Below are 27159 nucleotides of genomic sequence, written 5' to 3'. Positions count from 1 at the left end.
TATTTAGACTATTATTAGAGAGAATCTTGATATATTACTCACATCTGTACTTTTCTTCTAGGTGTCCCTTGCACAATAAAACCAAACCGACTTTGAATGAAAGCACTCGAATCTGACCAGTGCGTTGGCTGAAAATTAAACACAAAACTTCATAATGTCTTGGGATAAAGGGATAATGTCTTGAAGATCACTAATATGTCTTCAAAATTGAAGAAAATCTAAAATATAGTAGATTAAAAAATATATGTACATATGAGAACAAGACATAAGCCTGATTTGAATAGTAAAGATTGGTATATATCGATAGTTTAATACTAATTATAAAACATATTTTTCCGTAGAATGTACCTATCATATACATTGAGCAACCAGTTGATGGCCAAGTCAATGCATAACGGTACGGACACCTGCGCCGGGTTATCTGCTGCGATTACTTCGTACAGTGATGTTAGTACTGTTACCATATCGGGGATGTCAATCAGTTTGTCATTCTGTGCCCGAAGTCCGTGTGAATCAAACTGTTCCAACGCGGTGGAAAGGCTCAACATGTCCACTGAAATGACAAAAAATGAGCACAAACATAAAACATTCGTCTAATTCATAAGCTTTTTCATTTTTATTTTAGATATTGATATCATAAGATATTAAGAAATAATAATTATCCAAGAATTTTTATAATATCGGTCAGTTTGATAAACGTGCGTTAAATATGTTGAAAGGAATGACATCTAGTATCATTGCGCGTTCTAACAATATGCCACTATGGACACATAGAATGTGATTGATCGAGAAAATTACGATAGTTAATGAACACATGGTGCTAACCAGGCAGCAATAAAGGAATGATTAATTATTAAGAGATTATGCAAATACTCACGGCACAGTCGTTTCTGAACGGTACGCAGTTTCATGGCGGTTCGGTATGCAGAAAAGCGAACTTCGTTTAGGTCCGCAAGAGAAGACATCAGGTCTATCATTTTCGGGTGATCCCAATGCGTAGTTTCCAATTGATGGCTATAATAAATAAATTTCGTTTAAATACCTAGGTCTAATTGTATGCACAAATAAATATAATATATAAATGTACAATTGAGCAAATCTCAATAATTTTCTATATAAGTTTCAAATTTAAAAAAGTTTAATATGACACAGTTATATTTCTTTATAAGTTAAATTTAAAAATTATGAGATATGTACATCGTAAATATTGATAATCAGATATTTGAATACATTTGAATACATTTGTTTCTTAAAAAATACAAGAGCCGGTCGTATTATAGAGAGTAAAAGCTCTTGATCGTGTCAGGAATAACCGTGTCGCACAGTTTGAGAAACTCAAGGCGACTATACGAGATGCAAGGAAGATCGATTACTTGATATAGTAAGGCACTTTGGCGGGTGTGAGGGCTCTCTCCCATGGTGGTTCTACGCTGCTCGCGAGGAAAGCCTGACTACCCGGAGTGCTGCCATCCTTCCCGAATCCGCTTAGCAACTTGTAACGCTCGTCAACTGCGACTTGCAGCACCTTCCACCTGCGAAAACATACGAAAAAGTTAACATCGCGTATTCATCCTGAATTCAAAGCAAAGAACGCCATAAAAATAAACTCTACACATAACGCAGATTTAATTTTAAATGCTCGTCTTGATATCGGTGATACTTGCGCAGAGAGTGACGCAAAAAAAAAAGAAAAATCCTGAGATCCTTACATATTTGTAAAAAGGATATCGAATATCTCTGCAGCATTCATATGTTGTAAAAACAAGATTTGAAAAATCGATTCCAAATTGCTCGAAGAATCTGCCATTTTATGTCAGATTATTGTAAGTGCCTTAAAAATCGTGGCGACCGTTACGAGGACCACCCTGTATATGCTGCAAAAGAAGCTGTACGCAAGATAATAAACGATATGAGAGCTCCGTTTAGAACTCTGCTAGAAACCGCGAGATAAATTTTTGTGCGGTTTTCAAAGCCATACCTGGTGTTCAGATCTTCGAGTTTCGCCAGTAAAGCGTGAGAAACGATGACGCTGCTTGACGCGAAGATGCTCGCCTGATCGTTCGCATCCTCGATGTTCCTCTGAATAGGTACCAGTCGTTCGCCAAATTTCTGCAACTGCTCGAGTAATTCCGTCGCTTCGTTAGCGTCATTTGGATTCTGCCAGCCGCTCTGGATCGCCTCGGCCGCGGCCATCCGCGAGGAGAGATCCTCGAGAGACTTTTGGAAGACACATATTTTCTGAAATTTGAAAAAAGGCGTCGTTATATCATGATTCAATATTTATTATTTAAATCTGAAAATAATCAAGAAAACAATATTGTTTCACACATTAATATATTATCTAAAGAGATAATCCTTATCATAATTCATAAATCTAAAATCGTAAAGTCAATATTTGTTGTAATTAAACTTATTTTAAATTTGAAAAAATTTCATTAATACTTCATAGTGATGTATTTTAATAATCATTGCTTTCAGAATAATATAAATTTATATGTTTCATAATTACATATACTTTATTTATTTTAATATATTATTGATTATATAGAGCCTCTTAATTAAAAAATAACAGTGTATATTTAAATTTCATTTATATTAAAAAATTGTAATGAGTGTGTCGTATTTATAGATTGATACACATTTAACATTATTATTTATAAAAATGTTTCATCTTCGAAGAAAAATTCTTTTATTTATAAATCTTTACATATCCGTGAATGTTAGAAATCATATATTAGATATTACCATTTCTTGAAAAGTATTTTTCAGTTGTTATATTTTCAATTTCTTTAAATCACAAGACGCGATGCATAATGAATCAAAGAAGCGATTACCGTTTGCTGAAGTAAAAAATTCGTCTTCCGTGAAAAAATGACAAACGATACTAATCCGCCAAACATAACGAAGTCAGAAAATATATCTAGCAAAGATATGCGAGAAAAAGATACAAATAATTATATATATTTATGCAATTAATAGATATTTAAAAATTACAGTATGTGTTTTTAAAGCAATCAATACTTTTAAACATTTAAATGGCGATGTATGACAGTTTTAATTAACGCACATTTTCCATCTAATGTTTAAATATTTTGCTGTCGCATCAATACAGTATTTGTTTGCGACTGATAATATTCAATTGTATTGAATGGAATATATTAACGAATGCAGCAATTAATTAAGATATTCACTTTTACGCGATGCAAATTCGAATTATTCATTCAGAGCCATAGTATCCGATGCAATGTACAGTGTGCAGGTGCATGAAACGTCTGGGTTGTTCTTGTTGCCGTAATTACGGCCAAAAGTAGTATTCCCGGTATAAGAGAAAAAGTTTCACGTGAACGGCTGTTTGCGAGCAGACAGAAAAGTTGGAAGTAAACTATATGCACAAAATGTTATAATCGTTCAAGTTATACTTATCATATTATCATTTACGCGTACACTTCAGAAGCTTGCTGTTATAATTGGATAAAGCGTAATCAAATTATGACCGTTTTAATTTTGTCTTTCGATTTATGGCTGGTGCGTGTTGTTTACCAGTGAGACGAAATCCAACTTAGTTTCTAATTAAGGTAAACGCGACAAAATATTCAAAGAACAAATCTTTTCTTTTTTTATACGCGCCTTTTTGAATTAAAAAGAAATAGATATCGCTTCACACATTTTTTTGAAATTATTACAGAGATAACTTTGAAAACCCAATATTATAAAATGTTTCATGTGATATAAATTCAAAAAATAAAAATATATTGAATCGTATTTTAAGTGATATCCTCGATTTCCTTACCCAATTATAAAACTTGGAAGAGAGAGAGAGAGAGAGAGGTTCTATATTAAATTTTAAATAAACTTTTATTAGAATTAACAAATTTATTTCAAACTAGTCAATATATAAACTTATATAAAGAAAGAAAAATTGTTAAATATTTGTTACTACCCAAAAATGAATGTCATTTCTATCTAAAAAAAATGGCTATAATAAAAAAATGAGGAAGAATCTAAATTAAAATAAGAAGAATAAATAATTCCTTTGTCGTAAAATAATTTTCTCTCATTGTTTTCTTCTGACACTTTACGCGAGAGCGTACAAACAGAAAGGTATGGGACAATCGCTAAGTACAAATGGCTTGCTCTTTCGATCTTTTAAATTTTCATCCTCGGACAAGGCGCGGTAACTGGCGTCGCGATAAAATTCTCCGGACATTTATCAGTCGGCGATATATGACACGAGAGAGGAGAAAGAGCGGAAAAACGGAGGACGGTCTCACGATGGCATTTGCATTCCAAATAAAAGCCGTCGACGAACGCTAAATCGCTCTAATTAGTCGTCTCCCTATGGAAGTGCTTTAAGCATCCCTTGTTCCGAGAACGGGATAAAGAAAAAGGCGGACGCGTAAAAGCAGAGCACGAATGCAAAAGAAAGAAATAGAGAAATGTCGGAGTCTTACTTGCATCTGTGACGAAGGAAAGTGGAACGACGATGATCGGACCGATGAAAATGCCGCGTCCGGAAAAAGCTGAATCGCGCTTTTGTGTTCAATAATTTAGAGAGAAAAATATTATAAATGTAAGAAATTATCGATGATAAAATGTGCAATTCTGAAAGGCGAAAGTTCAAGTTGAATCGCTTCAAACTAAAGCTCCTAGCATTTTGCAATATTGTGTTATGTGCTCCTAAAAACGTTGAATAGTAACAAGTGTGTTAATATTAATTTTTAAATAAACGATATATATAGCCATCGCGTAATTATTATTCCGAGATAAAATGCATAATTCGCGCATTTAGTTCATTATATATATATATCTATATGTTATGTGATAAATATATATTATAAATACTGCATCACTCATGATGCGAATTGTATCCGACATAAAGCATTAATAACGTTCTAATAACATTCATCGCAAATGCTAATGAAGAATTATTGTGTTCAATGAAACTGTAATTATATTTAGAACGCTAAAGCGCGCAGCGTTCTCGTATCGTACTCACGTGCATCCGTACGAAATTGTGTGAAAAAATTAGTATAATGAGCTGGAATCTTGTTGACGAGATTTATTTTGGCGCTCGCACGCACGCTCGTATGCATGCACGCACGCACGCACGCACTTCGCATTCCAATTACGTAAAAAGAGTACGAGATTAAGATAGTCATTTGATTGTACAATTAGATCTCTACATGTATGCTCACGCAAGGTCAGAGTAAAGCATTTAATATGTCTAAATCAGCACGCGTGGCACTCGTTAAATGTAATATCTCGAATACTTTGCTGGGATATGAAAAGAGCAAATTTTAGCAAAAACAAAATCAGAAAATATCTGAGAAATTTTATAATTATATATTTTTATAACATCAAATATCTTTATGTGAGATTTGGGAAATAGAATATTTAAAGTTCTATTGATATAGAAAATAAGATAATATTTTGAGTAGTTAAATTAATTTCTATAGTAATTAATATTGTACGGTATTCGATTCTTTCATAAAAATTATATAATAAAATGTTTACAATTAAGCTATTGGCAAAAAAATATCTTTCTGGAAAGACTATTCGGTATTTTTTTATTGCTCAATCCTTAAAATAACATAAAGATAATTGAAGAGCATTTATGTGTCGTAAAAGCGTAGGAAAAGTCATTGTGTGTGATGAGTTTTTCTAATCGACCACAATAATCCTGTTGGATAAAGTACCATAGGAAATGCGCACTGACACACCGGAAAGTGACGCAGACACGGCTTCGCTCTGTGTCATAAAGAAAATTATAACGGATAAGGAAAATATAAAGACCAAGAAAGAAGAGCAGATATTAGAAATGGCCGGAAATGAAACATTCGAAAGTTTAAATTCTAGACACTCTCTAATAAGAATCACGAAATAATCCCTCGATTTTGTTTGGCTTTGTCGTATTTCAGCAGAACAGAATTGCTCTATAAGCAAAATTGTAATATTTCTGTAAAAATAAGAAAAGAAACTGAGCAACGTAGAACGACGTAGAATGTAAAAACTATAATAAAGCAATTCTGTGTGAAAAGTTAGTTTAATTTTAATTTTGGAATATGTACAAGACAGCGTGGATTTTTTTCACGTATTTATTGTCTTTCTCGGTATAAGTGACATAACTGCACTCAAAAAAGTGGTATTGCAACTACAGCAAAAATTTTCTGGGTGCGCAAAATTAACTGAGGTACATAAATGATTAGCAAATACTGTGATATCGCATATGTTTCGCATTTAATCAATCTAAGTGACAGAGACAGAATTTATATCTGAACTGTTTGTGAAATTTAGAAAGAATGTTTTTCTGTGGCGCCTATCCATGTAAGGCCAATCATTATTTTAATTTTATTTTTAAATAATATTAATAAAGAAACTTTATGAAAAAATGTCATTATAGATAACAGTCTTAATGTTAAATATTCCAAATAAATTCACAGAGAGATTAGAGCGAAGTTAATGCAAGTTTATCTCGACTCATGAATTTCTCTGTAACGGATTTTCGTACAAAAGAAGCCTTTTCGGTTACGACGAAGTATCTTCTTCGATGTTAGATATTTTCTTTCCAGCTATTCTTCGTACGGTTTCCTACACGATGCGCAACCGAACCCTTATCCTAGAGGGTGTGTCGTTCACCCTTGTAATAGGCGGTTCGGTTTCGCTTCTCGTGATACATTTTTCCGTACGAAAAGCACAGCGCTTGCAATATTATTCGAGCAACTGTCACGCAACTGAATTATATCAAGGCTTTATTTTACTCAATTATATATGTATTTGAATTATATATTTCAAATTGAATTATTATATCAAACAGAGAGTACATATAATATGCATTCCTACGATTTTGTAGATAATTCTATTATAATGTAAAATACGTTATTAATTTATGGAATAGAATTTTACGTGGAAATTTTTATCTTGGTGGTGGATTCTCGTTATTTTAGAGCTATTACGCTCTCAACTATATTATTCGTAGGTGTTCCGTACCTAAAGCTGTACTCACACCTGCATCCGAACGTATGTGAATGAAAAACGAAATAGATAATGGCGCAACGGCTGCTGCTTCCGGTGGAAGCACCGGTGGAACTTTTATTCCGCCGACGAGTTTTCGTCTATGCCGCCGCTGCTCCAAACGGAAACATCAGTCGTTACGGTGCAGCGACTTCCTTCCTTTCGTTTTTCCTCTGTATCAAAACGAATGCGCCGCGCATCTAACGCTCTCTCATGCGCGAATATTTAATTGTAACTTTAAAAATGTATCTCCATATAATTTTTTAAAGTATTATATTTTGTGAAGACAAAGCATAGATAATTCATAAAGTATTGTGAGAATAATCGTACACTCAAAAAAGTGGTATTGCAACTACAGCAAAAATTTTCTTGGTGCGCAAAATTAACTGAGGTACATAAATGATTAGCAAATACTGTGATATCGCATATGTTTCGCATTTAATCAATCTAAGTGACAGAGACAGAATTTATATCTGAACTGTTTGTGAAATTTAGAAAGAATGTTTTTCTGTGGCGCCTATCCATGTTAAGGCCAATCATACTTGTTATAAAGTTTGGCTGTGGTAGACAGAAAAAATTAGCGGCAAGAAACAAATGAATATATAATCCTCACGTCTAACATATTTGTATAACGCGCTCAATCTATCTAGCTCTTTTAAACAATTTTTCTCAATTTTTCGATGCTGCAGTTATAATTGGCAGTTATATTTCTCACAAAGATCGTTCTGTAGTATCGAAACTCATATTTATCCAATGCAGTGATTAACATTTGGCAATGGGACCTAAATTTTCTAGAAGATATTATTAGAATATTGCTGCTATAAATTCTATATGTAACAGACAATATTCTAACAGATACAAAAAATAGCGATATATTTTTGTTGTGACACCTAGAAATCTACCTATATCAGCAAGACATTTTTTTGAGTGTGTTTTATTCAGCACCAGAGACGTAGAAAGAAATAGAAATTCATTGCCTTCAAACTTTTGTCCCTGCAACGTTGTTTTCGCTGAAACATGGCACCGAGCAACTTTGTTTAAACGTCACTCTTCGTGACTCTCATTAAAGGTTCTCCACTCGATCTTCGCGATAAATCGCGTCGAAAGAGTTTTCCCGACTTCTTTGAAGTGACGTGGACGAGTGACGGATTGTGCACCTGGACGTAAAATAATCAATGGGTCCGTCGATAGCGTGGGACCTTCGCGCGTGAAATCGTCGGGGCGAAAAGGCCGAGGCCGAAATAATTTCTCGCCACGGCGTCTACAGTATCATTTATTATATAGCCAACCGAGCAATTAAAGTTAACTCGACCGTTCCAGCGTTGTTCCTGCTCTCTGTCCCTCCTCGCGACTCCTTGTGTCCTGGCAAAGAGAACTTCGTGGAATTTACTAAGCTAATTGTCTGGCGCCATCCGATATTCTCCTGACTGTATGCACAATTCGTGCACCATTTGGCAATTAGCTGTTTGACTTGCAAGATCTTTCGCGAGATCTCTTCCTCTCTCTCTTTCGTTCTTTTTTTCTCCTCTTTTCCTTTTTTTAAATTATTTATGTTCTATATTGATCGTATGATAATTATGTCAAATTAAATAGTAGATAATTTTAATAATAACTTAACTTGCGTTTGACACACATCATGCAAATAATTTATTAAATATCTTTACGTTTTTACAATTAGTTCATGTCAAACAATATTAATCCTGTTTAATTTAATTTTCGTTTTTTAATTATATTATGATCACAATCTACAAACAAGCAGTCAACTTGTCATAGATTCAGAATTAATTAATCTAGATGCAACTTGATTGTAACATGATAAATAAAACAGCATGATAATTCTAGATCGATAAAAATTAATATCAGTATTTTTAGTATAATTAAAGAAAAAAAGATATAATAAACAAATAATAGATAAAAAATAATTTATGTATTTTTTTATTGAGTACTAATCGAATCCATTTGTAAAATGTGGTGGATGACAAATCGGGAAAAAAAGAATTCAGAAAGGATCAGTATTGTGTGTGTGATCAGTATCTTCACAAACTATTTTATAAAACTTAAAATAGATGTTTGAAAATTACCAAACAAGATTATTTCTGTTTACTTCCGTTTAAATTAATATCTCTGTATTATAATTTTATTACTTTTAAAATAACGTTGTTCAAAGTTAAACGTGAGCATTATTTGGAAAGGAAGGACTGACAGTAATATGTAAGACTTATATAGAAGTTTCCTTGAGCTAAGATAGTTACGGACTACACTAAGAGACTTAACTGTTGGGATATTGGAACCGTATACGGTGAATCTTGGTAAGCAGCTTACATGTTGGTTATATCACAGCTTAACATGTTACTTTCCGTTTGTGTCCAGCCTATCATAAAGATTAAAACAACGCGAACAATCGCGTTGTAAAGATATAATATATTTAGCAAAATTTTGTATAACCATCATCGATTCGTCCAGCACAAAATTTATAACATTTATTGTGATTACATCATTTGCTAATATAGTATTTTCAAAAAGATAATATATTATAGAAGTGAAGAAAGATATATTATAGAAATTGCCGAATGTGATTGTATTTATCCTCATAATAAAATAACGAAGAATTATATTAGCAATAGATAAGTGTTAAATTATCTTTCCTTGCTTACTCTTAACTGTACTCGAGTTGAAAAAGATAGGCAAGAGATAGGCAGAGACCCAGCTCCAGAAATTAACTCTTAGCAAAGGATTAAGCCACAAAATATTTGACAATCTCCTTATTCGTGTGTCCTTTGAAGAAGGAAGGGCGAAACACCGCACGGCGACTTATTAAATTTTCTCATAATATTCAGATTTTTCGCGGTGGTTTCTGTTATTTATCGCATCGCACCGTTCAGAGAGGCGCGAGCCAGAGCGGCGGACAAAGAGGAGTCTGGTCAGAAGTGACTAAGCAGCAATATTGTGGCGCCTTGCCGTTGGCAATACGCCATATTCATCTATTATAAGTCTCGGGTTCGCGCGCACATAGACTGTACCCTAGACCTTAACCTCGGCTTTAGCCGCGATCCTCAAGCGTGTTAGTTATCGACGCCTTTACCTAAAGCACACGGTGCATGTAACCGATGCATCATCGCGGATAAAAATTTTCAATTACCCTTCCTTATGTAGTTGTGCATTTATCAATCAATAATTTTATGATTTCTGCCTTTTAGTAATTTATACAGTGCTTTTGTAATGTCCTCTTATTGCAATATATACAAAGAGTGTTAATTTTTTTAGTTTTTAAAAGTCTAGAAAATATTTTGTCAAAAAAGGAGGAGCTTCTAATGTGTTTCCATTGCTAAAACGATAAAACTATATGTGCGATCTGAAACAGATGGGATTCGAGTGCACTTTAAACGCGCGTGACTGTCGTGAACATTTGACACGTATATGAATCTTAAGGTTACTACGGATAAATATTACTTTCAGAGAGCTTGAAGATGGAATTAGTAGGCGGACTAACATATGTGTGTCAGAAATATGCGAGACACGTGTCTTTTAAGCGATGCGGGTAGCCTACGCGATTTAAGAATGCCAATGCTTGCTAAAAACATCTCGACAAAAAAAGAAAGTGGATCTAACTTACAAAATCACACCACAAATAAACAATTTTAAAGATTAATTATTCTAAAAATTCTCGCAGATTTTTTAATTTATATTTATTCGGATTTTTATCAGAATTACGTTATGTATTCTTAATAATTAAAAACTTTTTCTGTTTTTTTTTTTTAATAATATAAGAGTAGATATGATTTCAAAAATATAAATTCAATTATCCTGAAATAAATGTTACTCAAAAGATATTTGTCGCGTACAGTCTTCAATTAAATAGGACTAAACATGTCGCAAAAAGTTAAAAAAATTACAAAATGGGAAGATCAAAATCGCAGCGTAAATTCATGTATATATTTTGTAAGTAACATATCATGATTAATTAAGCGAATGAAGGAGAGAGAAAGAATGTTCATGTGAGAGTTCTCTAATGTAAAGACTATATATATAAAGTAAAGAAACAGCATCTTGCATGACGACGGAAATTAGATACCCTGCGGAGAAACGCTATTATGTGGGTAAACTTAAAAAGACCGATCCCCCTCGAATATCCATCGAGACAAGATTTTGTTCTACAGACGATAATGTTCCATACTGAAAGGTTTCCGCATAATATTGATCCGCTATGATTGGCGCTTATTGTATGTGAAAGTTTTAGTACATCATAAGAGAGAGGGAAGGTAATTTTCTATATAAAGTTCTGTCATCACAAGATACAAGATTATTAAGTTTATGAATAGCACACAATGCTGCATTTTTGTTGCACTTTACTGATAATGATGCAGTAGAATTCGTTGAATTAAATCAAGATAAAAGAAAATGCACAAATTTTCATATTATACGATAAAAGAATATTATTCTGAAGAAAGATTTGCGTAGAATATATTTTGCAGAAATATATCTTGTGTGTGACACAACAATATTTCATGCGAGAATGCGCAAGGATATTTGGTTCGGGCGACAAAGGTGTTCCTTGAAAACCGAGATGCATTTCTGAGGTGCGAAATATTTTATTGATAGTCGTGACAAGAACGAATTCAGCAAGCGTGAATCGCGTTCGCATTCAATGCGAAATATGTCGATTACGACTACTTTCGATACTTTCTTTTAAACGTCATAATAATAGAAATAGATAAAAAATAAAATATGTCAAAATTATAATAAGTTATTAAAGTAATCACAAGTTCATACACGCTTCCTTTTGCGATGTTTCCTACCTTACAAGTTTTGAAATTGCAATGATTAATTAATAAAATACAACCAAATACAGCTGTATTAAAATTTTAATAATATTTATTTTCATTAAAAAGATGTTAAATATTATGCTTTATATAATTCTTTTTATTTCCTCCTTAGATTTACGCTTTTCGTAAAGTCGAAGAAACTATAAAATTTCTTGCAGTAATTTGCAGTTCAGATCGACGATTCTTGGCCATTTACAGAACAAAATCAATTCATTTACGTTCAATACAAAACTCTCTCGTGTAACGTTTGCGATTTTTACGAGGCGATAGTTTAAAGACGAATTGGAGCTCGTCGTACTCTTCTATTCTAAGTCGGTCTTCAGCTTCTTATCTGGAATCAGTCGTCTAACTCTGGTTGCAGGGCCGCACCGCACTTACAAATGGTAGGAAGAGGTACCCAAGGAAGCTCACGTTGCATGGAAATTGAATTAACAGCCGGAGAAACGGTAAGAGCAATTTCCGCGATAGTATCTATACACGAGGAAGAGCATGGAGAGCACGCTAATACGCCACGCGGGAGGGCAACTGATAACGATATGCTCAATGTGAGGGTTGATGCGAATGCTATGTACATAGGCCTAATCCACCAGCGACGCTAACTGACAGTAACGTCCCCTAATTTGCATCGTAATGTCCGACGATTATTCTTTAGGATCGTATCGAGGTATCGTTGCATTATCATAATCTCACAGACAGCATCGCGCGACAATTTCGCAAATAAATCAGCACAGTGTCAGTTATGTGGCGCCACGAAGCCTAGCCTTGATTTAAACGAGTTCCAGGCAAGATAGAATGATATCTGAGCGCGGAATCGGATTAATAGCCTGGGAAACGGTAATAGAAATTTCGATATGTATCTATACATATGCTGTGGGGCGTAATGTGAAATAATGGATGCCGATATACGTACGCGTAGAGCCTACCAAGCTAGATAGAATGATATCTGAGCGCGGAATCGGATTAATAGCCTGGGAAACGGTAATAGAAATTTCGATATGTATCTACACATATGCTGTGGGGCGTGATGTAACAATGCGTCTCAAATAATGGATGCCGATATACGTACGCGTAGAGCCTACCAAGCACGTTTGTGACTTCCTTGAGGCAATTGTCATTGCAAGAGTGTATAGACCTCCTTTGTCTTTGCTCACTGCTTCATCTGCATTGCAGTATAATAATTTTCCTTGTCTTACGCAATTAATTATATGAATGCTGAGAATGTTATATCCCCCGATAATATTATTATCGCTCTTTATTATGTGTAGTTGTAAAAAAATTATTAAATATATGTTAAATATATGTATCAATTTAGAATTGTGAGAGAATCGCGAAAAATTTCATAATTTACAATGGAATTTTTTAGTGTTTATAAGAAAGATTGTAATGTGAAAACCGCACAAGTAATTAGAAATATCCGTACTGCGTTATAAAAGATACGTCGATTTTATCTTCACTATTAAACTTCATTCGACTCATTTGCTTTTTATTCAATTATCTGTTTCGCAAACTTTGCCTAACATTTTATCGAATGTCAGTCATTTACTCATAGTATGATTATACAGCGGCCTATACAATACCCGTCTATAGGTAGTATACAGCATGAAAATTGAATCAGTTGCCGCCGGAACGGTGAGAGCAATTTCCCCGATAGCATCTACACACGATACTTAGGTCAAAGGAAAATGATAAACTCTGAAATAGATTGTGCAATAATAAAGTGCATTGATATATATATTAATATGGAGTGTTACTTGCAGTGTTACTATGCACTCTGCAGCTACATTAAATTCTAATGTTTTTTAGAAATATGCTAACAGATTATGGAAAAATAACGTATAAAATAAAGTAACTATTAAATAAAAAAATAAATAAATAAATTGTAAAATAAAAGATATAATTATATAAAGAGCATAAGTTTGTTAAATCTCATTGAGAAGAACTAGTCAATAGTGGTCGGCTAATTTTTCAGTAAAATCTTACTGCTGTATTCAAAGTGTGAGTATTTTCACTGAAGATCAAAACTGCTCATTGATCTTCAGCGAAATCATGTCATTGCTTTAATCAGTGACATCTTCACTGATTCAGTTTAAGAGAGTCCTCTTCTTAAAATAAAATTTACGACTGCGACAAAGATTCAGAGCAGAATCTACGGGAATCCGCATGTAATTTAAGATAAAAAAGAATTTAGAAAATCATGGATCAACGGTAAGAGATGTAGAAAATAGTAAATATAGTAAACGAAAACAGACGTTTAGGGCGTACGCTGTCGTTAGACGTCTATCTCGCGCTTTATCTAAAGCCAGCTGCCGGGCTCAACTATAGGACAATGAGAGCTCGCGAGCTACACGGGAATTGGATTAGCAGACGGAGAAACGATAAGAGCAATTTCCGCGATAGTATCTGTACACGAGAGGGACAGAATGGGCGCGGGACACTGATATGCTCCTCCGTAGTAAGTTGTCCCCCGCAACAAGCGGGGCGCCCTGGTGTTAATTACGTGCAATTGTCTACGAGATCAGTGGCTTCAGCCAAGTGGAGCCAGTGGAGTCAGCCAACTAAACGTCCTTACTATACGTACTCCACGGCTTATAACGAGATATGCTGCTATACCGCAACAATCATTATCACGCTAGTGTTAACGCGCCACGATTACGGAATGGCAACACGCGTTTAATCTCTAAACTCACGCACACTGTTTGCTTTTACAACGGATCGCGTTGCTGTGACGCTCGATGGTGGACTGCTGATCGCTCGAGAAAAACAAATCTTTACTTATTATCGAATTATTATTAAATTGTCGAACTTTGCTTATTACTCTTTGCTCATAATCGAATTTTCTATAATAATAATTGCTTATTTTTATTAATCTCTCATATTTTTCTTTAGTGAATCTTTTGTATTATTTGAGGAAAAGCTGTTCTCATGTCATTCATTTTGTGCGTTAGAAATAGAGCGACAAAAAAGGAAACATAATCTTAAGTATGATAGATACTGCTTCATCTCGATGTGGCTATTCAAAAAATGATCAATTTATCTTTGCAATATTTTATGCGTCAAATATAATAGTACTCGACAGAAGATATTGATTGAAATCGTGATGGACCAGATTGCCAAACTATCCTAATATCAAGCTGTATGTGTCGATTATGTTAAAAAAATATGAAGCATTCGAGACACATAATAAAATGCATTTCTGAATAATCTCCGTTAATTTAAGAAAAAACTAATAATCATATCTGAAATAAGTTTTCGAGTGATACATGACGCAATATGTGTGAGATGCAATAATTTAAGTATCTAACAGAATTTAACAAAAAAGCATGCATGATAAAATACATTATTAATAAAAATTTTCTGGTCCACAAAAAGATTTAGACAATCGTTACGGTTCTCTTAAACACGATTGCGGCATATATATATAGTTCGTTACGCCGCTGAACTGACTTATGCACGCACGAGTACACACTGCGTACAGAACGCACTATGCGGGGGCGCACTTGATGATGACAGCTTGGTTAGCGCATGAGCGAAGACAAAAGATTTAGATAATTGTAGCGTTAGTTAACGCGTTATTATGTGTAGTGTGTGTGATTACGGAATAGCAGATTGCGGTTGGTTCCACTGACGTCATAACGACTACATGTACGGGTAAAGTTATCTGATCAAGTATCATTGTGCGGCACATGTATAAATAATTTTATGTATACAATATGTACTTTACAATCTGCGATGTTTCAGATAAATTTAATTCCGCAATTTGTGTTAATTAAATTAATATCACATATATATGTATGTGTGTCTGCGTATATTATATTATTATTATATTATATTAAATTATTACCATAAGTCTGCGCCTACTTCTTTGAACTGCGCTACGGCTGTAAAATAGTAGACCGTGCCCGCTTGGCCTTTAAGTTAGGTACGATAAATCTATACTGGATTCATATGTACACATATACATATATATATATATATATATGTGTGTAAGAGTGGTCCCCATTACGTTTTCTCTCGCACGAATGTCTGTTTCTCCGATGTTTAATCGAACGGAATTAGGTCGAAGCCTATATGACTATAATCAATTATTCATGCAAGCGTCTTTTGTCGGTTATTTCCAATATTCAACGATGTAAATAGAAGCAGAAGATATCTTTCGTTAAATAAAAATTAAGATCCTTCTATTTTCCTCCGCGGACAAATAAAATATAGAATTATAAATGCAATTATAAAAAAAAAAATATAAAAAATTACTCTTCTTAAATTAGATTTGTACGATATACCGTGAACCGAGGCAGCGCATAATAAACGTATACATGTGAGCATGTGGTTCCTAAAAACACTCCCTACGTATATATTTTACTTTTCAACCGGGTACATAAGAACTGCATACGGAAGAGAGGCATGAAGTAGAATGCTTAACGTAGTAAACAAGAAATAGAAACATCTGAAAACTACGCGCCGCGCGCAGATAATGTCGAATAAAGAATTTTCACGAGCTTCACTCGAAAGCGTGTCATACGGGATAGAATATGTATATGGACTTAATTACAAACGTAATTAAAACACAGTACCTGTTTATATATACATTTCGCAAGCAAAATGCTACACGCCTCTCTTGTTATTGCAAAGTATAAATATATTTTGTAGCGCGCAATAATAAAAAAGTAAAATAATTTATGCGTAAACCAAGCTATTGTACACACTGTTGCGTGTTTAAACATATTTCCAGTCGTTTGTTACAATCTTAATTGTACGTATATAAATATGTACGTGCGAGTGTCATATATGACAAGAGGAAAAATATTTCGCGCACTTTATAATTAATGATTTAGACAAGATTTATTCATTAGCGCGCGAGCGAAACAATTCTCTCTAAAACAAGAAATATTTTGCATAATGTATATATATGTACAAGCCTTAATTAATTCTATTCACAGAGATACGGCTGAAAATAGAAGAAAATTTAATTATTCAAGAATGCAAAAGATAGGCGCGAGCATCGTTCCAGTATCATGTCCCCTTTAAACAATCTTTCTCTTAGAGTCACGCTAATTAAACTTCAACAGTACACATAATAGAGAAAGGTTAAAGATGCTGTCTTCATTTAGACAAGCATCTTGATTGAATAAAAAAATACATAATAGATATATACCTTTTCTCTTATGTCCTTGGTAAAGCAAAATATATATATATATTTCAAGATTGTCTAGAATTCAATAAAACTTGATGTTTTTCTATCTTATCAGAAATTGACGATATAAACATGATACACGTTGCGGAATTTTTTTCGCACAACGGCTGTTGCGGATATTAAATTCTAAAATTATCTCACATTCAATCGATGTCCGGACGGCAACACAATCTACTTTCGACTTCAGGGACATCTAAAATGATCTCCTTGTTCACAATGCAAAATAGATAGCGACTGATTGCAAATGCTGATTCGCGACATATGAAATATATTTATAACGGCTTTGGAAGATATTCAGTGTTCTATTTAAGAGACAATAATCGTATTACACACGCCGTACTTGAGCCGCGCCTGTGACAATCGACCATATTGTGATGCGATGCGTTTAATTAAAGATTCGGTGCAAATGAGTTTCACAGGCGCGTCGTAATTCGTCTCTTAACCAGGTTACGTAAACTCGCACAAGTACACGTATCTCCTGCTGATTATGGCTTGGCACAGTAGAAATATAGCGGCGCATGGTAGAACGAAACACTTTTGCAGCAACGCGAAACGCATGCTTAACGGCTTTGAAAGAACTCACATAGAAAGGTATACTTATGCGAAAATAATGAGAAGGAACTTGTCTTTGTAGCTTGAAAGACTGTTTAAAGGCAACGAGGAAAAAATGTTCAAAGTAAATTAAAATGAAGTGTTTAAAGTAAATTAAAATGAAATAAAATTAGATTTTAATACAATTGAAGAAAAATACTACTCCGATTCATAAATAATATATGGATAGTAAATAAGTTTTTTTGTAACGTGATAGAAAAATTGTACGCTCTCACATACAAAACATTAATTAAACTTTTTTTAAGATTGATGGTTAATAAAAATATGTAAAAGGTCGGGAAGGGATAGGGCTAATAAGAGCCGAGTGCATAGTTTATGCAATTTTCAAAATAATATTTATACAAAGTGATTTTTTTAAAATTATATATAGTGTATATTATTAATAAAGATTTATATAAATATATAGTGTTTTAATAAATATATAACGAAGAAAGAAAATTTAAAATGTAGAATAAAATGTAGAAATTCTAAATTCTCTCCAAAAATATTACAGCATAAGGTTGCCTAATGCGGGATGAAATGCACATAGCGCTATTCTTCTGTACGAGAAAAGTAAAGGAGTGACGGATATTATGTAAAAGCATGCAATTGCAGCGTAAAAAGATTGGCAGGCAAGATATTATGAGGCATTTCATTAAAGATCTCGTGCGAGGGCATTTCGCATGCCTGTCGGAACTTTGTGACCGCCGGTCATTTCGCCGCATCGTATGCAATGCGTTTACGCATAATGCGTACGCATAAATTCGCGGATGTATGAAAGCGCATCTAACTGAAAATGGATGGCGCGTGTTATAGCGTAAATTAAACTTGCGTGTGCCCGTTACTAAAATGCCGAAAAGAGTTAGAGAAAGAAATAAAGAGCGCGCGAGACAAACAAAAACGGCTAATTTTCTGATATTAATAAATTAATTTCTGCGGGTATGCGACACAAATAAATCCAACTCGTATATTAATATTTTCACACACATATATATTAAAGAATATAATGTTGTTAAATTATGACGAGCCTGATTTGTGCCGAGCGAATTCACGTCATGTATTTTAATTTTCTCGTGAATATTCATTGTACTTGATTGTAATTTTTATAAATATATTTATTACAATTTTACCACGTGCGTTTACAATCGACAGGATGTGATATAAAACTGTCGTCGATATTGCCGATAGGAGCCTCTCATTTATTGTATTTCCGTACATTGCAATTCTCATGCATGCAAAAGTGTTAACGCATGCATAAAATGTCCTTAAATGCACTCACTAAATGGAATGTTTATACAGCAATGCAGAATTTTTAACTATATATATTTTTTATAATTCCATAATCTTGTGTGTGTGCCTATATTTTTATACAATATTATTTATTTATAATTAAATTAAAATTTAGATATTAAAATAGCAAAAAATGTATATTAACGTAGGACAAAAGTAAAAACGTTTATTAATCTTTTTTTTTTTTTGACGTTTATATTCTTTCATTATACATTCCTTGAAGAATTGAATTCCTATAATAAATGTAAAAGATATCACGAGAATTAAATAACTTTATATAATAAATCGTAATAAAAAGCCACTGTAACACAAAACTCGCGATTCCAAGCAAATCCAAAGCAAAAGCAGCAAAGTACAACATGAATAAAATTTCTCGCGCGTTCTCAGATTGTCAAATTCCTTATTTTCGAAATACGAGAGCCTAAAGTGGCGTTTGTCTACACAAGGGGATTTTAAAAAGTAATGTATTTATTGCATAACATGCTAAGATAATATTTTAAGGAATAACCGAGAGATACATGCGTGTTTACGACACCCAATATGATTTCGTCTCGCAAAGTTCCCCGTATCACTAACAATAAGTTATGCGTAAACAAGCGTTACGCGTCTCGTTCGCAAAAAGCATAGAAATGCATCCGCGTGTACGAGGATAGTGCGTGCGCTCGACGATGTATGCGTGACACGCATTAATGCGACTCGGACGTCCTCGGCACTCTAAAGCTCTGCCTCTCGTAAAATGCGTCAGTCTAGTGCACGGCGAGATTGCGCCGCACTTAATGGGCCTTTAACCTCTGCGCGCTTTAGCGGCCCGTTCTACGGCGCGGAGACTTCCGGTACAATTTTCCCATTGAAGACAACCCCGCTGCCCCATTAAATCCCTCCCCCGTTTCCTCTCCCATCCTATGCTGCCCCTCTTGGGCACGACGAAGCACCTTTCATTCTTCATACGAAGCTGCCTTAACAATTGAACTAAATGGAGCTATAAGCTGTCGAATACATCGGTTTTTTAGATTTTTTTATCGTATTTTTTGCCTCTTTAATAATTATAAAATTTCTAAAAAAATATAAATTGGACAGAATATATTTATAATAATTCGCGTATATAATTTAAAAATTCCATCAACGCATTAAAATGTTGATTTACATTCTATCAATATTTTGGCGTTTTTTTAACCGTGGTAATTATAAAAATGCCAAAGATATTCACGTATTAATTTAGTAACTTGGCTTGAGTTACTTCATCAATGAATTTGTAAATAATTACATTGTTGGATTATGTTTATTTTTAATTAACTGCGACTTTGACGTAAAACATTCTTTCCCTCTCTTTCTCTAACCCTTCGTTATCGCGCGCCACATCATATATCTTTCCCAGTTCCCTGCAGCCATAAGGTCGAGGTATGATGAATGGGACACTGAAGGATCGACGAACCTAAATCGAGCAGCGAAATTTTGCGTCGTTGATGTGCGCGCTTCTCCCGCCCTTTCCAGGACGCGACGGAAATTAAGGGGGCCGTAATTAATCCCCACTTTCTAGGTGTTCTGAAACCTTGGTGCCCGCTTTGAAGCGTATCTCCTCACGTTACCGGGAGAATGCTGTGGCTCAGAGTTACGTGACTGTACTACCGACTACTTTTACATTCATGACTATGCCGGGATGTCGGTGTCTATTTATGGTAATTCGGTCGCTTCATGGTCGAGTGAAAGAGATTTGTAGCCGTTTCTATTGTATAGTTGGAAAATATTCGGTGTTTCTCCGAACACGAAAGTGTCAAAGAAGTATCATCGTGTTTGAAAATATTTATACATACAACATAATACATTTTATCATAAAAATGCATGTTATTATTGACGCAGAAGGAATATTTGTCTCTTAAAGTTCGTTTTACTCTAAAATATTCAAAATTACCTTATATTTATATACAAATTGTTATACTATTATTTTTTTTTTTTATTTCAGATATGTAAAGATTGATTTATGTATTATTTATTTCGGAAGAAGCTAAATAATAGCATTATATTTTCTATATTTTGTACGATAGAAAATCGAGAGTATTTTATCATATTTAATCAATGATTAATTTCACGGAGATTTAAATGATATATATTCCCACTTTAATTTATGCCTAGCATTATAATTTTATTTTTTCGTATTACTACAGCCTTATTATCTACTTATTTATCATTTCGATATCAGAGAGAACGCGTCCATATAATAAATTAATTGAGTACTCGAGAAAAACAAATGTAAACCTTTCGAGGGTTTGGATCGGACGAGCATTTAAGCTATCTAGAAGAGGAAAACTTTTCCAGCTGTCAAAAATGATCTTACTGTTTGCGTCTCGTTCTCTCATTTTATCGCGATTGTTCGACGAACATGACGAATGAGAACGAAGAATCTACGAGTGGTCCAAATAGAGTAGCGAAATTTGCTACGTTGATACTGCTCGCATTTAAAGTATCACACTCGAGCAATGGATAATGTAGCGGAAATTGAGCACATGAGAGGTATAATTAACTCCTTTGGCTTCTATCCAGAATACTCACATTTTCATCATGCTTTTAATGCCTTTTCACGATTTACTTCTATCTTTATTTTTCGACTAATTACGTCGACGTTAAGAGAAAAATTCGTTTCTGTGAAAATTTTAGTACTTTTTAAAATAAAGTCAAAAAATAAATTATTTTTGACGCGTGTTAATATTTATCTCATTAACGTGAAGATATTATGGAAATATTTTATTCTTCACTTTATAAATTTCTTATTTCACTTCATGAAATAATACAGAAAAATGAAGAATACATATACATTTAAAAATGTATCTAACTGTAAAAAGTAATATTTGCAGTCTTTATATTCAAATCATTTTGCTAATTTTTCCAATACAATAGAGAGAAAGAAAATTAATGCTAAAATGGAAAAGGAAAAAATACGAGATTTGTTTTGAGTGTAATAAAAATAAACAAATTAAATGTGTAAAAAAGAATAAAAATTGCATCGCAACTATTTCACTTTGGATTATTAAAATTGTAGCACTAAGCTAAACGAGTTTCGCGATCAGCTTCCCTACCAGGAATACGCGATGAGTTTACGACAAGAATTATGACAAAGAGAACAACAAAAAGAACTGTGATGCGTTCGAGATCTTAACACGGGATGTTATAGTAACAAGTTTCGAGCACAAGTGTCGAGAACCTTAACGTTCCCTTTTCTCCCGGTAGTGCGTTTTGATTATAATTTCCTTCGAGCATCGCGTTGTACAGGGACCTTTAAGTTTGACGTTCGTTAGCCGCCGTCAAAGAGATACGGACGACTTTGATTCTATCATCCGGCCGGAAGCTTCCTGGGATCGCCAATCATCACTCCTGTTCTTGTTTTACAACCGTATATTTTTTTTTCTTTATTTAAGGCGCGAAAGGTACTAGATGGCGTGGAAAAAATATTCGTGTTTGCTTCGCAATCTCGTCTGACAGTACAGAATATTTATCCTAAAAAGAACTCAATAGAGAAGACTTTGCTTTGCGCTTCAATTGATTGAACACTGTTTGCAACTGTATAATTATTAAAACAATTATTAAAATAATTATTAAAAATTAAAATATAGATGAAATATAGACAAAAAGATAAAAGATTACCATACTCGGCTCTTTTCCGTACAAATACAACAACATTCCAACTATTATGTAATTATCAATCTACCTTACTTGCATCGCGAAAATTGTGATCCCGCTATTAATGGCGTCGAGCGTATTTTCCGCCGATCGTTATTCACCGAATTTTCTTTATTCCCGAGTTCGTGAAACTCGTGGCTTAAAAACTTCGGGATAGACATGCCCGATAAAGTCGGTGGTCAATTACATACGATACAAACGAGGCCCTGTGTTAAAGCAAATATCGTAGGATGGCATTAGCACATTTGCCCGAGCCTGTAGTACGAACCGGCGGTCGAACTACCGAGACCCGCGTGTAACGCGAGTTGAAAGGCCATTTGAAATCTGAGATTCTTAGCACAGCTGTGTCTCTGAATAATCTCCATGCTGGCTAGTTCTCCGTCCTGCTATGTGTCGTTGCCTCACCATTTACGCACGCCGAATGAAAAAAGAAGCTACGCCCTTCTATATCCCGGCGTTAATTAAACGGCTGCGCGCAATTCGATAACCAAAACACATTGCCATCCGATGGGCCGCTAATTAGGCGGCAAAAAATGAGGCGATGTATTGTTTCTGCCATCGCGTTTCAGATTAAATCAACATCAATATATAATTGCTGAGATTATTGTTATTTAATGTAACGATCGTTTTCTTTATAATATATTAAATATATGTAAAACTACATTAATATTTTATTATCGTGCGCGAATAATCTATATCATATATTGTCGATAGATGTCAATTATATACCCATGTTACAATCGTATACATGATACGTTAGCTCTTACATAAATTTTTACAAACGTCATTATACCGTAACAAGCCCTATACTTATGTAAAAAAAAAGTAATATTACAGTAAACATGTAGCACCTTTGCGATTTCGTCGCGATCGGAAACGAACATCGCGCCTTTGAGCCGAAAATCTCGAACACATCGTTTATCGTTGGGTATCGCACAAATCCGATAAACCTGCTCGTCAGGATTACGAACGATCCTATATATATATGCCGAGGCGACCGTCATTCCCACGAAGCTTCTCCTCCCGGTGTGCCGTCGTAACTGCGGGAAAACTGCGAGAGATCGCAAATCCGCGGAATCGACGCGGCAAAAATTTTTCACAGAGTCGAAACGGGCGATTTGACACGCGCGTGAATTAAACGTGCTATTTTAGCACGAGGCGACGATTGTCGACACCCGCGCGCGAATAGAACGGTTGTCCTAACAGGTTTTCAACCACGTTCCACATTCGCCAAAGGGTCAATGCACCGTGCGCGATATCAGACACGATGACAATGTCGATATTTCGTCGCGCGAGAGCACGCGCGGTTAAAGTATTCGCGATATTTCAGGGCGAAGCAACGCGCCGTGATAGAGAATCCGCGCGCGATATTTCCTCCCGTTGGATATTGAAACGCTCTCCATTTCGCCGCCATTCAGGCGCCGTGATCTCGAGCGAATACGACGATAAAGACGAACGATGGTCGCTTCTGCGAACCCGGGGAGAATCTCCTTTCCCGCGAAAAATCCGATGGATATACGTCTCGGCGCGTTTGACCGTACGAGGGTATGCGTCGTCACCGCGATAAATAACGATAATTTCGTCGTCGGCTGGGTTCTTGATGACACCGAGCGTTATCACTCTGCGCGAAATTGCGTCGATAATTCAGCCGGCGCGAAATAATAAACAGCTCCTCGTCGCTTGCCGATCGGTGCTTATAACGGCGCCGACATAGTTCGGCAACTTTATCACTTTGCATAATACGAACTTTGCGTGATGCAATGTCGCTGCATCCCGTCGTCCGGATGTACTATCGCCGAGCCAACGCACCGGTTTCAAGATTGCAAGAATTCACGGTTAGCTGGTGAACATGTGTTAATGTTCAACAAATTGCGGTAAATTAGCTAGATAATCACGTTCGAGATGTGCTGCTAAACGCGACATGATTAGTATTTTCCGTTTCAAATTAGTCTCATATAATTTTTCGTTTTATCAGTTAACAATTTTTTGATAATATTTATAATAAAATTATTCTTAGCAAACTTTTATAAATACGGTCAAATAAGACAATAATTATTTAACATTAGAATTTTTTTTTTAATTAATTTGAATAAATTAAACTTTCCAGAAGAGAACAGTGTGTGTGTGTGTGTGTGTGTGTATATATAAAGAGCTTTGTGTAGCTAACGAAACTTTATATAAGGTGCTACACATAAAAATTATCTTTAAAATATAATTTTTATGATTTACAGGAAAAAATGTAACTGTTAATTTTATAAGCATACGAATCAAGTACGTTGTTACGACTAATTACGACTAATTAACGATTCTTCCTCAAAATAATATAAGGATAATTAACCTTGTAATTGCGTCAGATGTATTAAAAACTTGACTATCTTATTTTTCACGATTTTAATTTTAAAGCTGTTTTTAACTTTTTTTTCTTCGAACGCTTTGAAATGGCAAGCTTGTAAAATTGAAAATTATACTAAAAGATGTTAATAATGCTATTTGATAATGATTACTTTTGCGAAGAAACAGCGTAATGCGGAGTGTAAGACTTTTTTTATAAGGTTCGCATCAACCGCATATTTTCTGATTAATTCTTTTTTATATATTCGTATATTTTTATCATTAAATAATCTTTGAATAATTCAAACTGATTTCTTCGTCCTAGGCTAAATATGTTAAAATTCTGCAAATAAACTCATCAATTTCTATTTTTGCAAAATATATAAAATTTGTTTAAAGCTGATTCAAATTTTTTGAAATATCTCGTATACGAGAAACGGATAAATGAATCTCAGGGGATCGAAAAAGATCGCCGAATGTCAAAAAACTTTGAAAGAGATTCGTTCTCGCACTACTTTCACACTGTATTTCGACTCTTATCTCTTGTGGTTTTTCTTTATCGCGCTGAGCGAGTGCAACGAACGTCTTATCGGTGCGCTGTAAAAGCACAAATTGCACTGAATCGTCGAGAAGACTCGCGGGACACCGACTCGCTCCGACAACCCGACCGGGCTTTCTCAACGACACCTTGTCGGTCTCCGCTCCACCTCGCATCTCTTCGTTTAAGATCCGAATTAATTACGACGTGGTAATAAAGGGGATGCATACTTTTATATCCAAGCCACGGAACAGGGCGATCAACACCAGGCTCTTAAAGTTTATAGGGTCGCCTGTCGCATCGTTTCCTTTCCCTCGCCACTCTTCATTCTCTTCCTCATCCTTCGTAGTCTTCTTAATCTCATTTTTTTATGCTAAGCAACATATTTCTCGCCGGTCACATCAACATAATTCGTAAAACGTAGTTGCAATCACTGCGCATCTCGTCCTCGCTCTTAGTTTAGAATGCCACAATTTATTCAGTTACAGATTAAGTTATTTATATAGAAATGTTGTTAAAGACATTCCAAAGAACGCGTATAATTTAGCTTATTATTTTTATAAATTACTACATTTAAAAAAAATATATTTTTGGTTTAAAATGCATGCGATTGTCCATCTCTGGATTTATCGTAATACTTGTATGGCCAACACGTATCGAAAATTATCGTAGCAATCGGCAATACAATAATTCCCATAAAAATAAAAGAGCATATAAATTTATGTACACATGGACAATGTTATAATCGGTCGTATATTATAACATTTATATATAAATGCTATACGCAGTTTTGTAACATCCATTTATTCGCGAGCGGACTTGTGCGAACTGCGCGGACAGTAACGTGCAGAAAAATTAGTTCCGGGTGATTTATGGGCGCGTTCTTCGGTGAAAATCGATTAAACCGAGTAAATTCTTCCTTCTCTTTAAACGACACTTCGGCGATGCTTCCATTTCTCATTGGACGAGTGTTTGGCAATTTAAGAGTACATTCGTCTCTTGCGACGGGTGATTACCCTTGCAGATTTGCAGTCTGTCTTCGAGCTCACGATCCAGAGCTTCGAGAGAAGCTCCTCGATCGCATCCATATAATTAGAGACGATGCTCTTCGTTTCCGTGTTATTCATAGAACGATCGATCTTCAGCGGCACTTGTCGTACTTCGTTTACTGAATATACTAAGAAAATTTCACTTAATTTTAAATGACGAATTTACGTTATGTAATATCAAACACATTTAGCAACTCCGTGATTTTATAAATATATATTTAGTATATTTTATAAGTATTTAACAAATATACACTTTAAATATATACTTTAATGTATCTTGACTCTCGTCGTAGTTGCAATAATTTATTTATCGTATTTGTGTCTCAACTGAAGAAAATAGGAGCTGCAGTCGTCAAGTCTGAACAATTCGCTTCGGTGCCCGTATAATTTCATCGATCCCAAGAATATCGTTCTATTCTCGTATCATTCGCGACAACAAAGTCTCGCAACCATCATTCCTGTCTTAGTTTTAACGATGGAAGTGAGAAGTCACGGCATTTCCCTTACTCTTGGTTCCTCTGTAGTTGTATTTCTTATCTTTCCCAACGTCCGTTTCTTCCGCTTGACCCGTTCGTAAACAATGAATAATTTATTCGTTCGTGCGACAGCCGACTGTTCCTCTGTTTTAGTAGCTGTCATCTTACTGAAGAGACAAGGGAAAGA

At 34.7% G+C, this 27159-nt stretch overlaps 1 protein-coding gene across 1 annotated transcript in view; it reads right to left on the bottom strand.

Annotated features, from left to right (window-relative positions):
* The window catches only part of LOC115246347 (dystrophin-like), a 467223-nt gene that overhangs the window by 4344 nt on the left and 435720 nt on the right, over nucleotides 1-27159 (bottom strand). The window contains exons 45-49 of the mRNA XM_029825095.1: nucleotides 1979-2238; nucleotides 1374-1532; nucleotides 878-1014; nucleotides 349-553; nucleotides 43-128 (exon numbers count right to left, since the gene is read on the bottom strand). Coding sequence (XP_029680955.1) covers nucleotides 43-128; nucleotides 349-553; nucleotides 878-1014; nucleotides 1374-1532; nucleotides 1979-2238 — 847 coding nt within the window. The remainder of the gene's footprint in view (nucleotides 1-42; nucleotides 129-348; nucleotides 554-877; nucleotides 1015-1373; nucleotides 1533-1978; nucleotides 2239-27159) is intronic.

Source organism: Formica exsecta, unplaced genomic scaffold (assembly GCF_003651465.1).
Source record: "Formica exsecta isolate Colony F162 unplaced genomic scaffold, ASM365146v1 scaffold149, whole genome shotgun sequence".
In the NCBI taxonomy this organism is placed as follows: domain Eukaryota; kingdom Metazoa; phylum Arthropoda; class Insecta; order Hymenoptera; family Formicidae; genus Formica; species Formica exsecta.
Note: the sequence above shows the minus strand (reverse complement) of the source record. Positions and strands in the feature narration are given on the sequence as shown.